This window comes from Callithrix jacchus, chromosome 8 (genome assembly GCF_049354715.1).
Source record: "Callithrix jacchus isolate 240 chromosome 8, calJac240_pri, whole genome shotgun sequence".
Lineage (NCBI taxonomy): Eukaryota > Metazoa > Chordata > Mammalia > Primates > Cebidae > Callithrix > Callithrix jacchus.
This window is the reverse complement of record NC_133509.1, coordinates 16103413-16116963: the sequence shown is the minus strand read 5'-3', so window position 1 is coordinate 16116963 and position 13551 is coordinate 16103413. Positions and strand designations below refer to the sequence as shown.

Sequence of the window (13551 nt, the reverse complement as noted above, 5' to 3'; positions counted from 1 at the left end):
TTACAGCAGATCTCTCAGCGGAAACCCTACAAGCTAGAAGAGAGTGGGGGGCAATATTCAATATACTTAAAGAACAGAACTTTCAGCCCAGAATTTCATATCCTGCCAATTTAAGCTTTACAATTGAAGGAAAAATAAAATCTTTTAGGAACAAGCAAGTACTCAGAGATTTTATTACCACCAGGCCTGCTTTACAAGAACTTCTAAAAGAAGCATTATACATAGAAAGGAACAACCAGTATGAGCCTTTCTAAAAATACACCAAAAAGTAAAGAGCATTAACATAAAGAAGAATTTACATCAACGAAAGGATAAAATAGCCAGTTAATATCAAATGGCAGCAACCCTAAATTTAAATCGACTAAATCCCCCAATCAAAAGATACAGACAAAATCTAACGGTATATCCAAAGATATACATAGACTCAAAATAAAGGGTTGGAAAAAAACTTACCAACCAAATGGAGAGCAAAAATAAACAAAAAGCAGGCATTGCAATTTTCACATTTGACAAAATAGATTCCAAAGCTACAAGGATACAAGGGTAAAAGGATTAATGTAATAATAAGAGATCTTAACACCCAGATACATAAGACCCATAATGAGATTTAGATTCAACGAGACAGAAAATTGATAACGATATCCAGGACTTGAACTCAGATCCAGAACAATAAACTCAATAGAGCTCTCCATTTTAAACACACAAAATATACATTATCCACTTTAAACACACAAAATATTGATCGGCCATTATCGATACCCATTTTAGGAATGAAGTAATATTCCTGTTCTTTTTCCCTCTTTCTCTTTCTCTTTCTTCCTTAAAAAAAAAATAAATAAATAAAAATAAAAAATAAAAGAAAGGTAAGCGACAGAGAAAACTGCTTTCATTTTATAGATGGACAAATTAAAGAACATGCCCGAGGCCATACAGTTAGAAAGCGTTAGAGCAGAGACCTGGAGGTGGGTTTCTCTAATCTCAATTTCCACTCTCTTTCTGTTACTCTCTCCCTCTTCTAATGGTGGACCTCAGACTGGGAAGGATCTGGGGTGGTCAGACTTCAAGAAGATTCTTGGACTACAGAGTCAGAAGTTGCCTGGCCCCCTTGTGCTGCCATTTGTGTACACAGCAGTTGCTCAATAATTGATACTCACTGAAGAGAAAGAGGCAGCTTGGTCTCTGTGGGCTTGCCAGCAGGGTGGACCCCTTCCCTCCAGCAACCACCTACCTGGGACAACCTCAGACTCTTTCTCATTGTCACACTCCTCGACAGCCTCTTGGAACCACAGCTCAGTGGGTCTGATGCCTTGAAGGACTCATACAGCCTGTTTGTCCACTGGCCTTGGGGCCGGATAGTGTCTGAGCAAGAGAAGGGCGGGAGGGGAAAGGGGTCCATAGTGACTGGCACCAGGGAGCAGGCCTCACCCCACTGGAGGGATTGGTGCTGGGCCTCAGCCCCCAATCCTGGTTTGAATGCCCTTCCTCAGAACCAAACTAGCAGCCATAGCCACAGGACAGCTGTTCTCTCTGGTGCAGACCTTGAGATCTTTCTCGATGAAGTCAAGAAAGAATCAGAGCAGTCCACTAGGAATTTTCTAAAAGTGGGGACCCTGCCACCTCCATCAGGCCCAAGTCTCACCAAAACAGGCCCTCCTACCATTCAATGGCTCTGCACAAAGTAGGCACTCAGTCCATGGTGGTTCCAACTGCTTTCATGGCACCCATGCCTGGGATGTGGCAGGTGGTTACTAAGGTCCTCTACTGCATGAACGACTGATGGAAATGTGGTGTGAGGTGACACGACTCTTCTGTTTAGTGGTACCAAATAGAATCCACAACACCAGAGTGAGGAGGGTGCAAGAGATCTCCTGCTTTCAACTCTTGCCCTTTTCCTTTTTTTTTTTTTTTTTTGCTTCTGAAGTCCTCCTTAGTCCCATCCCAGCTCTGATTGGCTTTGCTAGCCACGTCACCTGTCTTTCATGCTCTCTCTCTCTCTCTCTGTGTCTCCCTTCCTTCTTTCCTTGCTACTCCTCCTGCTCCACACTGTAGCTTTAGCTACAAGCCTCTTCTCAGTTTCAGGTCCTCATGTTTTTACTTCTGCTTTTTCCTCTGCCTCGTCCTCATCTCTTTCCCTATCTGGTAAACTCCTACTAATCATTCAAAGTCTGGTTGAATGCCCCTGTGTCTGTAAAGGCTTCTCCCTGCCAAGCCAGGCCCTCCCTGTAAGACTTCAGTGCAGCAGGTACAGCCCTTGCCCTGGCAATCGGTGTCTGCATGCCTGCTCCCACTTCAGAGAGAGCTTTTTGAGGCTGACTTTGTGTTTTTGGCCATGCTCAGCGCTGTGCTCTGAGTTCCCAGCCTGTACTTGAGGCCCATGGTGGGAACTCCCTGAATATGAGCAGAGTGACTGGAGGAGGTGGCTGTTACCTTTCTGCTCAGGATCACTGCTGATGGTAAAGGGGAGCCACTCACAGTGAGTGATGGTGGGACTGTCCAGATACAAGTAGTCCCCAGGTCTATAGTGAAAGAAAGGGGGCCACTTGATGAGGAGATGGGTGACCTGGGAGAGAGGAAGGAGACCATCGTCATTCCTGAAGGCCCAAAGCCACCAGAGGCTCCAGGACGAGAGGGCAGAGGCTGAGCTGCCCTCCTCCTCCATAAAACAGGCAGCCCCCAAGACACAACACTCTTCTGTGCTTCTGAGTGAGGGCCCACCCCAGCAGCCAACCTGCCAATCTGGAAGTGGGCAACAATCCTAGAGGGGGCAGCCAGGCTGTGTCTGAAGTGGGGCCCCTGGTTTTCTCCCGCTTCGCAGGGTGTAAGCACTGCTTTTTAGTGGACCCTCTGTGAGGCCTCCCTGGTTGCTCCAGCCCTTCCCAGGAACATCGGCAAGGCCTTGGCCGGCATTCCAATCACCAATGGGCCTCTCTCCTTGGATAACAACAGCCTTCTGGACAATTGCTTGGAGCACTGTGTTTTATCTGTAGGCCTCATAGCAACTCTATGAGACAGATACTAATTTCTGTCCACTTCAGGGATGAGAAGCAGAGGCTCAGAGAGGTCAAGTAACTTCCCAAGGCCACCAGGTAAGAAACTGTGGGATTTGAATGCAGCTGACGCTGTTGGATGCCGCAGCCTAGACACACAGCACAGCCTCGTCCTTCAGCCTCCCAGGTCCTCCAACTCAGTGTGTCCAGAGCCAAGCCCACCTAAAACTGCCTTCCCTTTCTCCATAGACGGCACAACTCAGACACCGGGGAGACATCCTGACTCCTTCCTCTCTGTAGCCCCAAAACATAGGCAGTTACTTCTTGAGTCTTTCTGTGATGTGCACCTCCCTCCATCCCATGGCCACTGCCCTCATGAACTCTTATCTTTGCATTTGCAAGAAGCTCACCACAAGCTCCCTCCAAGTACCTTCCACAGAGCACTAAAGAAATCTAACTAGAAGGCCGGGTGCAGTGGCTCACACCTATAATCCCAGCACTTTGGGAGGACAAGGCGGGTGGATCACGAGGTCAAGAGATCGAGACCATCCTGGTCAACAAGGTAAAACCCCGTCTCTACTAAAAATACAAAAAATTAGCTGGGCATGGTGGTGCGTGCCTGTAGTCCCAGCTACTCGGGAGGCTGAGACAGGAGAATTGCCTGAACCCATGAGGTGGAGGTTGCGGTGAGTCGAGATCGTGCCATTGCACTCCAGCCTGGGTAACAAGAGCGAAACTCCATCTCAAAAAAAAGAGAGAGAGAGAGAGAGAGAGAGAGAGAGAGAGAGAGAGAGAGAGAGAGAGAGAGAGAAGGAAGGAAGGAAGGAAGGAAGGAAGGAAGGAAGGAAGGAAGGAAGGAAGGAAGGAAAGAAAGAAAGAAAGAAAGAAAGAAAGAAAGAAAGAAAGAAAGAAAGAAAGAAAGAAAGAAAGAAAGAAAGAAATCTGACTAGAATATTAATGGTCCCAGCTTAATACCAGCATCTCCTCCCAGCATGCTCAGGGGTTCCCCATGGCCCTCAGGGTGGGTCTCCAGGGTGGGTCTCCCGGCTCAGAAGGCCCCTCAGGATCAGGCCTTGCTTACCTCTCTGGCTTCTTCCTGGCAACTTCTCCCAAGCTATGTCAAATCACCTGTGGTCCCCCAAGCACAGTATACCCTTTCACAACTCTGTGTCTTTACTGTGTTGTTCCTTCTGCCAGCAATACCCTTCCTTGTCTTTTCTATCCAACAAACTCCTATTCATCCCTCAAAACCCTGATATGGCATCTTCTCCCTCATTCTGAAGTTTTTCCAGACCTCCCAAAGATAAAGGGTTTAATGCCTCCGGGCATTCTACTTCTTTCAGCAACACAGCCCTGCACTGTAATGAAAGGACTGGCTCCCCTAGAAAGCAGGACAGTGCACACCTTCTCTGTGTCTCTGTAACCTAGTTCAGGGCCTGGCACCCTGTAGGCACTACTGAGCTGAAGGAGAACACTCTCCCCAAACCTAGATTTTAGAGGTGCATTGCCTGCCCTGTCATTCATCTTCCTAAAGCCTCCCTCCTGGAGGGCCGGTCTGGGTCTTGCATTTTGCTTGTCTCCTCCTTAGCAGTAGGGCTGCAGCTACACTATTTCCTATTTCCTTGGGGGTCTGACAGGGTACCCAACTGTTCTACGCCACCAACTGTCCCTTGGGGTGAGATGGACAAGGCCTCCCCCCACCACCCTTTGTACCTTGGAGGGGAGGAGGTTGACTTCCACGATGCACATGGCTGCCATGTAGGACACTGCCAGCCCGATGGCCTTCTCCAGGAAAAACAAGATTCCAGGAACCAGCAGCCACTTCCAGAAGTTGGGCCCATGAAGGATGAGCAGAATACACATGAGGAGGTAGGCCAGGTGACTCCAACAGAACACCTGTGTGTGTGGGGGGGGGCAGTAAACTTCCAGAGCTCAAGGCCTCATGGGTGGAAAAGAGACAGGACTCAGGGTTATCCTCAAAGCCAGGACAGTGCCCAGAGCCTTGACTCTCTCCTGGGGATGGGGTTGGGTAAGAGGTTGGTGTTGGGAAGATTCTTTTTCTGAGGGCTTGGCCAAGGGAGCCTTTAAGGGAAGATTTCTGATACCAGAGGCAAACATCTGAAATATCTGCCTGGGAGGTTCTGGGCAGAGTGGCGTGCCCCACAGGGATTATGAGCATCAGTATCCCTACCCCGTGACCCATTCTCAGAAGGAAGAAAGAAAAGACAGCAATGGCTTCCTAGGAGTGGAGAAGAAATATCTGGTGGAAGACAATTTTAGCACCTTCCTCATCGGTCAAATGAGGCTTCTGATTCCTACCTCAAAGGCTTGTTGCTGGCCCAGAGTAGGTATTCATATATGTCTATTTCTGACGTGCCTAGGCCCGGAGACTGTCAAGGTCTCCAAACCAAATCCTCTGTGACTTTCTGCATCTTGAGGAGGCTGGAGAGATGGAAGCAAAGATGGAACTGACGTTTTCAAAGCACCTACATGCTAGGTATGTAGTTAGTGGTTTTACATGTATCATCGCCTATAATTCCTAAAAAAACATTGAGAATTACGCCTCCATTTTACAGATGAGAAAACTGAGGCTTGGAAAGGTGGAGTGATCAGTAAGCAGGGGAGTGGGGATTCAAAACCTGCTGAGCCTGTGTTTCTTCCCCTCCCTGTGCTGTTTTAAGCCCAACTTAACCCAAATAGGTTAAAGGGATAAGCCAGCAAAAAGGCAGACACTTCCACAGCAAAACATCTATACTTGGCAGACACAAACTACAGTCCAGTGGCAGAACCCAGCAGCAGGCCCTAAATCACATGCAAATAACAGGGAGACCAGCTTGGGACTTTCCTGGGCTCTGGAGTAAATCAGAGGGGACACAGAAAGAAATGAAGGTGGAACTCTGGCCTTGGGGCAAGCAAAAGGGCAGGGACTGGAGCACCTCAAAATGGCCACTCCTGCAGATGCCCGAGCTGGAGCATATGAACATGAGGAGGAGCAGCAGCAGCAGAGACGCCTGTCGGGGAGGCTGAGCTGTGCACCCAGCCAATTCGAGGCCTTGTGGTGAGCAGCAGCTCCCAGAACTGGAAACGGCTGGCCTCTGCCTGAGCCTGGAGTGCTGGAAACAAGCCCAAAAATCTGAATGACTGCAAGACCAGTTCTTCCCACTCCACCTTCCCTTGGGATCCCCACCCTGCACCATCAGATACTAGCACAGGCAGAAACTTTTGTCCAGAGCGTTGGTTTATCCAGGGCACCCCTTCTCTTGCCTTTGAGCAGGCAGGGCACTCAGGGGCTTGGAGCCCTGTGTTTTGGGCTTGGAGCTGCTCCAGGTTCTCCCCAACCCAACCCTGCCCCAGATCACTCACCAAAGTTCACAATGTGAGCCATGGTGTGCATGTGAGAGACAGCCCCACCACCACATAGCCCATGGGCTGGTGGAACTGGATGTTCTGGTCCAGTGGTAGGACTTGAGCCAGCCACGTGGCTCGCAGCCAGGTGAGGCAGCGTCTGAGCATCAGCACCTGGCCGGGCAGAGTGGCAGAGAGCCCCACCTCACTCTCTGTCTGCCTTGTCCCCTTTTCCCAGCCATCTCCCTGCAGCCCTCTGAGCTAGCTGTGCTTTCTGAACAGGACTCTCACCAAACTCCCCTGCCCCATGCCTGCTGCTTCCCTGGTTCACAGCTGGGGTCTCTAGAGGAGAGTCTCCAGAATTGGGGTGGGAAAGTTACAGAATGTCTATCTGTATTAATTTTTATCTAAACACATACGCTTTTACTAATATTTAACATACAGGGCAGACACAGTGGCTCACTCCAGTAATCCCAGCACTCTGGAAGGCTGAGACAGGAGGATCACTGGAGCCTAGGTGTTTGAGACCAGCCTGGGAAACACAGCAAGACCCCTGTCTCTGTAGGAAAAAAAATTTTTTTAACTAGCTGGTCATGGTGGCACACACCTGTAGTCCTACCTACTTAGGAGACTGAGGCAGGAGGATTGCTTGAGCCCAGGATTGCTTGAGCCCAAGCGTTTGAAGTTACAGTGAGCTATGCACCCCAGCCTGGGTGAAAGACAGAGACCCTGTCTCAGATAGATAGATAGATAGATAGATAGATAGATAGATAGATAGATAGAATAAATTAAGTAAATAAAATATCACTGTTGACTTGGTGCCCTCATTTAGTCCATATGTCAGATGGGTGCGTGCCATGTTAGTTCTCGAGGCACCTTGTAGGAGGAGCAGACTTTCCTAAACGCAGTGTGGTTGACCAGGGTACTCTCATTGCTCATTTGCTTTCAGTATATTTATGTGTGCCAAGGATGTGGACTTGCAGGTGCCGGTATTTGGCGTTACCGAAACTCAGCTAACTACCCCTCATAGGAAGGACAAGTAGCTTTAAAAGTTTCCCAGCAGAGAAACCACAGATTGACAGTTGTGTTGATAATGCAAGAGCAAGTGACCAAGAAAATAAGTCACACGCCTCCCACTCCTGGAATAAACTCTGTCAGCTGGTTACACTGTTAACGCAAAGCCCACTCTAGGAATGAGGACCCCATTTTACAAGATGTGATTATTACACATTGTATGTAACAAAACATCCCATGTACCCCATAAATATATACACCTACTACATGCCCACAAAAATTAAAATTAACAATTGAAAAATAATAAAAATAAATGTAAAAGAAAACCCATAAACCCACTTTAACAAGAAGCGGATATCTAGAAGCATATCTGAGCTAGAGGTGGGCATTCCTGCTCGTCAGTGATGGATCTTCCCCTGTTGTTAGTTACTTTGTGCCTTAAGTCTATTAGCTAATGATAATAGGACGTGAAGACAAGCACAAAAGGGCCTTTGTTTTACTGGGAATAGTTGTGTCATTAAAAACTCTTAGAGGCCAACTGGAGTGGCTCACGCCTGTAATCCCAGCACTTTGGGAGGCCAAGGTGGGCAGATCATGAGGTCAGGAGTTCAAGACCAGCCTGGCCAACATGGTGAAACACTGACTCTACTAAAAATACAAATATTAGGGCTGCACGTGGTGGCTCACGCCTGGAATCCCAGCTCTTTGGGAGGCCGAGGCAGGTAAATCACAAGGTCAGGAGATGGAGACCATCCCGGCTAACAGGGTGAAACCCCATCTCTACTAAAAATATACAAATTAGCTGGGTGTGGTGGTGGTCGCCTATCATCCCAGTACTCAGGAGGCTGAGGCAGGAGAATTGCTTGAACCCAGGAGGCAGAGGTTGCAATGAGCTGAGATCCTGAGATCGCGCCATTGTATCTGGGTTAAAAACCACCCCTTAGAGACCTCATCTGTAAGTCAGAGAACCACATGCCAACTCCATGATCTGGTATTCAAGGCCTCTTGTAGGGTTTCCTCTTGAAGGTGGACCTGCACAGGACCCCACCACGGGGGAACTGTGAAGATGAAATGGAGCCTACTCAGCACCGTGCCTGATGCACAGTGAACAAAAATGCCGGTTATGTTTTTACCTACTGGCTGCGTGACTGTGGACAAGTTACTGTCCCTCTCTGGGTGGCATCCACCACCTCTGGGCGTTGGCCCAGTTGATTTCTAAGGTGCCACCCTGCCCTGGCATTTCAACTGCCCTCTGTGGGTCGCTCTGTCGAGGAGGAGCCCACCTCGGAGCCCCTGCTTGCTTCCCCGCCTGTGCTGGCACAGCCTACCTCGATGAAGCTGCAGTCCAAGTTGAGGCACTGACCGCAGCCACCATGACACCGGTGCAGAGGTCCCAGTGCGTGCTTGCCGCCAGCGCGAAGAGCAGCAGGTGGAGGCCTGCGTAGGCAGAGCAGCTGGCTGCTGTGGTTGTGCCAGTAGGCTCGGGCCAGTGGGCGCGGCCGGCGTGGGTGTGGGCGGGAGGTGGGGGGCGTCAGCCAGTAGGCAGCGCTGTGAGAGAGGCGGGCTCCTCTCAGAGGGGCGCGGTGGGGCAGGGACCACGCGTGTCTGACCCTAAAGACCCCCCCCCAGCTGTGGTCGACCAAGTCTGGCAAGCAGGCTGGCTTCCTTCACACCAGGAAACAGAGGTCACGTGACTTGGTCACAGTTGCACAGCTCCGTGGAGCTGAAAGGGGACTGCAGTCTGCCTGATGTCACAACCACGACTATTTTTTTTTTTATTACTTCTCTTTACTTTCCAATGTTAAAACAGGTAATAGAAAAGGATGGAAGAATCTGAGATATGTTTTGGTAAGTAAACCCCAAGTAAGTTAATACACAGGGGCCCAGCACGGTGGCTCATGTCTATAATCCAAAACTTTGGGAGGCTGAGGCGAGGGGATCACTTAAGGTCAGGAGGTCCAGACCAGTCTGGCCAACATGGCGAAAGCCCATCTCTGCGAAAAATACAAAAACTAGCTGTCTGTGGTGGTGGGCGCCTGTAGTGCCAGCTACTCAGGAGGCTGAGGCAGAAGAATCGCTGGAACCCAGGAGGCGGAGGTTGCAGTGAGCCTAGATCATGCCACTGTACTCCAGCCTGGGCATCAGAGTGAGATTCCGTCTCAAAAAAAAAAACAAGTTCATACACAGGCAGAATTAACTACAAAACCGGCGCTATTCAGAGCCTGGAGCCTTGGGTCTTGTTGTTTTCTTATTTTCTCCACTGCACGTACTAATTTTGCGCTTCTCTAGTTTGTGTGTTTGTTTATTGGTGTGAATGATACGTCTCTCCGTCTGGAATGGGGCCCCAGCAGGGTGGGGACCTCATTCGCTGCATTATTCAGAACAGTGTGGTGGAAGGGAGCTGCTCAAACATTGACTGCACAAATAACTACCTTTGTTAAGTATTTGTGTAATCCTAGGCAACTTACTTCAGGCGAAGTAATTTCCTTTTATAAAATGAGCATTGCTATAAAATGCACTGGTATATGCAAAAGGGTTCAGCACACAGTAGGTGCCTCATACCGTGAGTGGATTCTGCAGAGACACTGCAGGAAATGAAGGCAATGAAGACAGCTGCCCTGCGGGACACCCAAGAGTGGGCTAAACAGGGGAGGGGCAGGGGCGCGGCGGGGAGGGGCGGGGCCGATCCGCGGTGAGTTCCTGCCACACTTTTGGCCGGGAGTCTCACGCCGCCGCGGACGGTGCCAGTGCCCGAGATCCGGCCGTACCTGATGGTCAGGTTCTCCGTGACTCCAGGGAAGGGCTGCAGCTGGTCCCGGAGCTCCTCGAAGGTGATGGCCCCGCTGCCTCCCGTGTCCGCCGACTAGAACAGCGCTGCGTCAGCTGGTCCAGCTTCTCGTCGGGCAGCGAGATGGCGCTCTCGCGCAGGCACGACTGCAGCACCGTGCGCAGCTCGTCCGGGTCGATGGAGCCGCTGCTTGTCCCGAGTGGGGATGAGGCCGAGTGGGGGCCTGCCCCAGCACCCCACTCTGTACCTGCAGACGCCCCCTGCCATGCACACACACTGCAAGAAGCGGTGGGCCTCTTCTGTTTACCCACCTCCAGCTCTTTGCCAATCAGTTCTCTTTAGGGGTATAAACCTTGCTCAGAAACCTTCCCTGGTGCCCGACTGCCTAGCTCAACAGCGATGGATGCCTCACCACGGGGATTGAATAATCTTTGGCTTCAGTGGACGCCTGTCTCTAGAGTCTGTAGCTTCCTAAGTACTACTCAACTTCCAAGACCAACTGCCCAGAAAAACACTCCTGCTTACTTAATCTATAAGGGGCTGTGTGGCCACAGTTTCAATTATCCAGAGGCATCCTGTATGCGGGTTAGTGCTGAGGGAGTGTGCCTTGTTGTTCAACTTGGAGCAGATGCTCTGTTTATCCTGTTGTCTTGAGAGGGGCCGCAGCTGGGCATTCCAGCCCAGCGGTGTGGCCTTATGTAAACATGGGTGGTTGAAAATGATGGGATAAGGAAGCCAAAACTACCAACAGAGATGAGATTTTTCTGTATGTATCTTATTCTTCCTGAGCAGCAGAGTCCATGATTAATGACTTCTTGGCCTGCTTTGGATATGGACACAGCGGCACCCTGCTCCTGCCCCTCCTTAACTGTGCTACAGTGGGTTCTAAGTCCTCTGTACCTCAATTTATTTATCAAATGGGAGTTATGATAATAATAGTTCATACTCATAGGGTTGAGATGAAGGTTAAATTAGTTAACTTATGAGCAACGGGAGCCATCACAGAGTGTTGAGCAATTTTTATGTTATGTATCTTTTACCACAATAAAAATGATACTGTAAAGCAATATATTTTTACATTTCAAAATGTTGACTTTTTTAAAGTGAAAAATTGCAGTATGTATATAATCCCATTTTGTTAAAAAGAAAGTGAGTCGGGTGTGTGTGTGCAACCAGTTAGAAGGCGATACAGCAAAATGTTACGGGTGATTTTTGTGTTCTTCTTTATACCACTCTGTATTGTCTGAAATGTTCATAGTGAGCTTATATTATGATGAAAAGGAAAAAGCAACAGAGCTTTTTTTTTCAAACATAAAAAAGAACAAAAGAAGGTTCTGGCCTCTGGTAAGTTGAATAGAAGGCATTTGTCTCCTGTGCCAGAGTCCTCCTTTTCTCCAGCTGCCCCAGAAAGCGGGCAAGGATCAGACAGAGAGACAGGAACGGGGGAAGAGATGCAAGGGAATGAAGTGTCAGCCTCACCTGGAGAAACCAGTCCCAGGCTGGGCACAGCAGGTCCGGGTGGCACCTCCAGGCCTAATGAGGTGAAATGGCCAGTTCTCACTGAGGACCCCCACTGCTCTCCCCACCACAGCCCACACCCAGGAAGAGCCCTTGCCATCGATGTCATACACCTGGAAGATGTATGGGGCTGCCGTGGATGAGCAGGGTCAGTGCGTCCCGCAGCTCCTGGAGGGTGATGGTGCCACTTCCATCAGAGTCAAACAGGGCAAAGAATCTCTCTGCAAAGAAGGACTGTGGGCAAGAAGGGTGGAAGACAGGCACAACTGTGGCTGCAGGGCCTTGCCTTTGAATTTGTTCACTGTCTTCCTGTGTGTGGGAGGGTAGCAAGGGGTGGCAAGGGGTGGCAGTATTCAGGCAGGACTCAGGTGCCTGAACACCCATTGTGATTGCTCAGTGGAAGACCTGTTCTGACCCCTGCAGTGAGCATGGGCTTGGTTTGGGCTTTAGGCCCCCTTCTGGTCCTGGGCTTTGTAATTTGCATGGGCTGTCTGCCCCCTACATACAATCACCCCCATCAGCCTTGCAGTCCAGGCTTCTGGGTGGCTCCTTAACCAACATGGGAAAGGGTCAGACAGGGGGTCCTCCTGTGGGCTCCTTCCAGCCCTGTCTCACCCCACTTGGGGTGAGCCCAAGGGATGAGTGAATCTGGGAAGGACTTACAGATTCCACTGGAAGGTCCGAGTCCTTTCTTTAGTTTGTTTGTAAGGCTGCCTATGTTTTATACTTAAGGCTTGTTTTTAATCACCAATTCACTCATTCACTCACTAAGGAGTCCTGCGCTGTGTAGCCTTTACCTGCCAGGCCTGGTGTTAGACACTGGGAGCACAGAAATTAAGAAGACAGGATTAGATGAGTGTCCTAGAGATGCTGTCTTGGGAGGCTCCCCTCATGGCAAGCGGAGGACCCTGTGGGGTTATAGTGTCTGACTTAATAAAACCATGAGGCTTTTATCAGAGGTCGAAGACCAACTTAATGAAATAAAATGACAAGACAAGAATAGAGAAAAAAGGATGAAAAGGAATGAGCAAAGTCTCCAAGAAATATGGGACTATGTTAAAAGACCCAATCTACGTTTGATTGGTGTACGTGAATGTGATGGAGAGAATGAATCCAAGCTGGAAAATACTTTTCAGGATATTATCCAGGAAAATTTTCCTAATCTAGCAAAGCAGGACACTATTCAACCCCAGGCAATACAGAGAACACCACAAAGATATTCCTCAAGAAGAGCAACCCCAAGGCACATAATCGTTAGATTCACCAGGATCGAAACGAAGGAGAAAATACTAAGGGCAGCCAGAGAGAAAGGCCAGGTTACCCATAAAGGGAAGCCTATTAGACTTACAGCAGATCTCTCAGCAAAAACACTATAAGCCAGAAGAGAGTGGGGGCCAATATTCAACATACTTAAAGAACAGAACTTTCAGCCTAGAATCTCATATCCTGACAAACTAAGCTTCACAACTGAAGGAAAAATAAAATCTTTTATGAACAAGCAAGTACTCAGAGATTTTATTACCACCAGGCCTGCTTTACAAGAACTTCCGAAAGAAGCATTATACATAGAAAGGAACAACCAGTATGAGCCTTTCTAAAAATATACCAAAAAGTAAAGAGCATCAACATAAAGAAGAATTTACATCAACGAATGGATAAAATAGCCAGTTAACATCAAATGTCAGTAACCCTAAATTTAAATCGACTAAATCCCCCAATCAAAAGATACAGCCAAAACCTAACGCTATATCCAAAGATACACAAAGACGCAAAACAAAAGTTTGGAGAAAAATTTACCAACCAAATCGAGAGCAAAAATAAATAAATAAACAAAAAGCAGGAGTTGCAATTCTCACATTTGATAAAATAGATTACAAAGCAACAAAGATACAGTGGTAA

At 48.8% G+C, this 13551-nt stretch overlaps 1 protein-coding gene across 1 annotated transcript; it reads right to left on the bottom strand.

The window, feature by feature from the left end:
• Positions 1 to 1063: 1063 nt before the first annotated feature.
• NOX5 (NADPH oxidase 5) lies at positions 1064 to 12841 on the bottom strand. The gene is given in 14 exon segments (XM_078333501.1): positions 1064 to 1359; positions 2428 to 2560; positions 4701 to 4883; positions 5924 to 5993; positions 5995 to 6100; positions 6351 to 6381; positions 6384 to 6506; positions 8675 to 8718; positions 8721 to 8791; positions 8793 to 8894; positions 10115 to 10223; positions 10226 to 10323; positions 11731 to 11778; positions 11780 to 12841. Coding segments are annotated over 14 exon segments (1584 nt in total). The 5' UTR covers positions 12037 to 12841; the 3' UTR covers positions 1064 to 1150.
• Between the last annotated feature and the right edge of the window lie 710 nt (positions 12842 to 13551).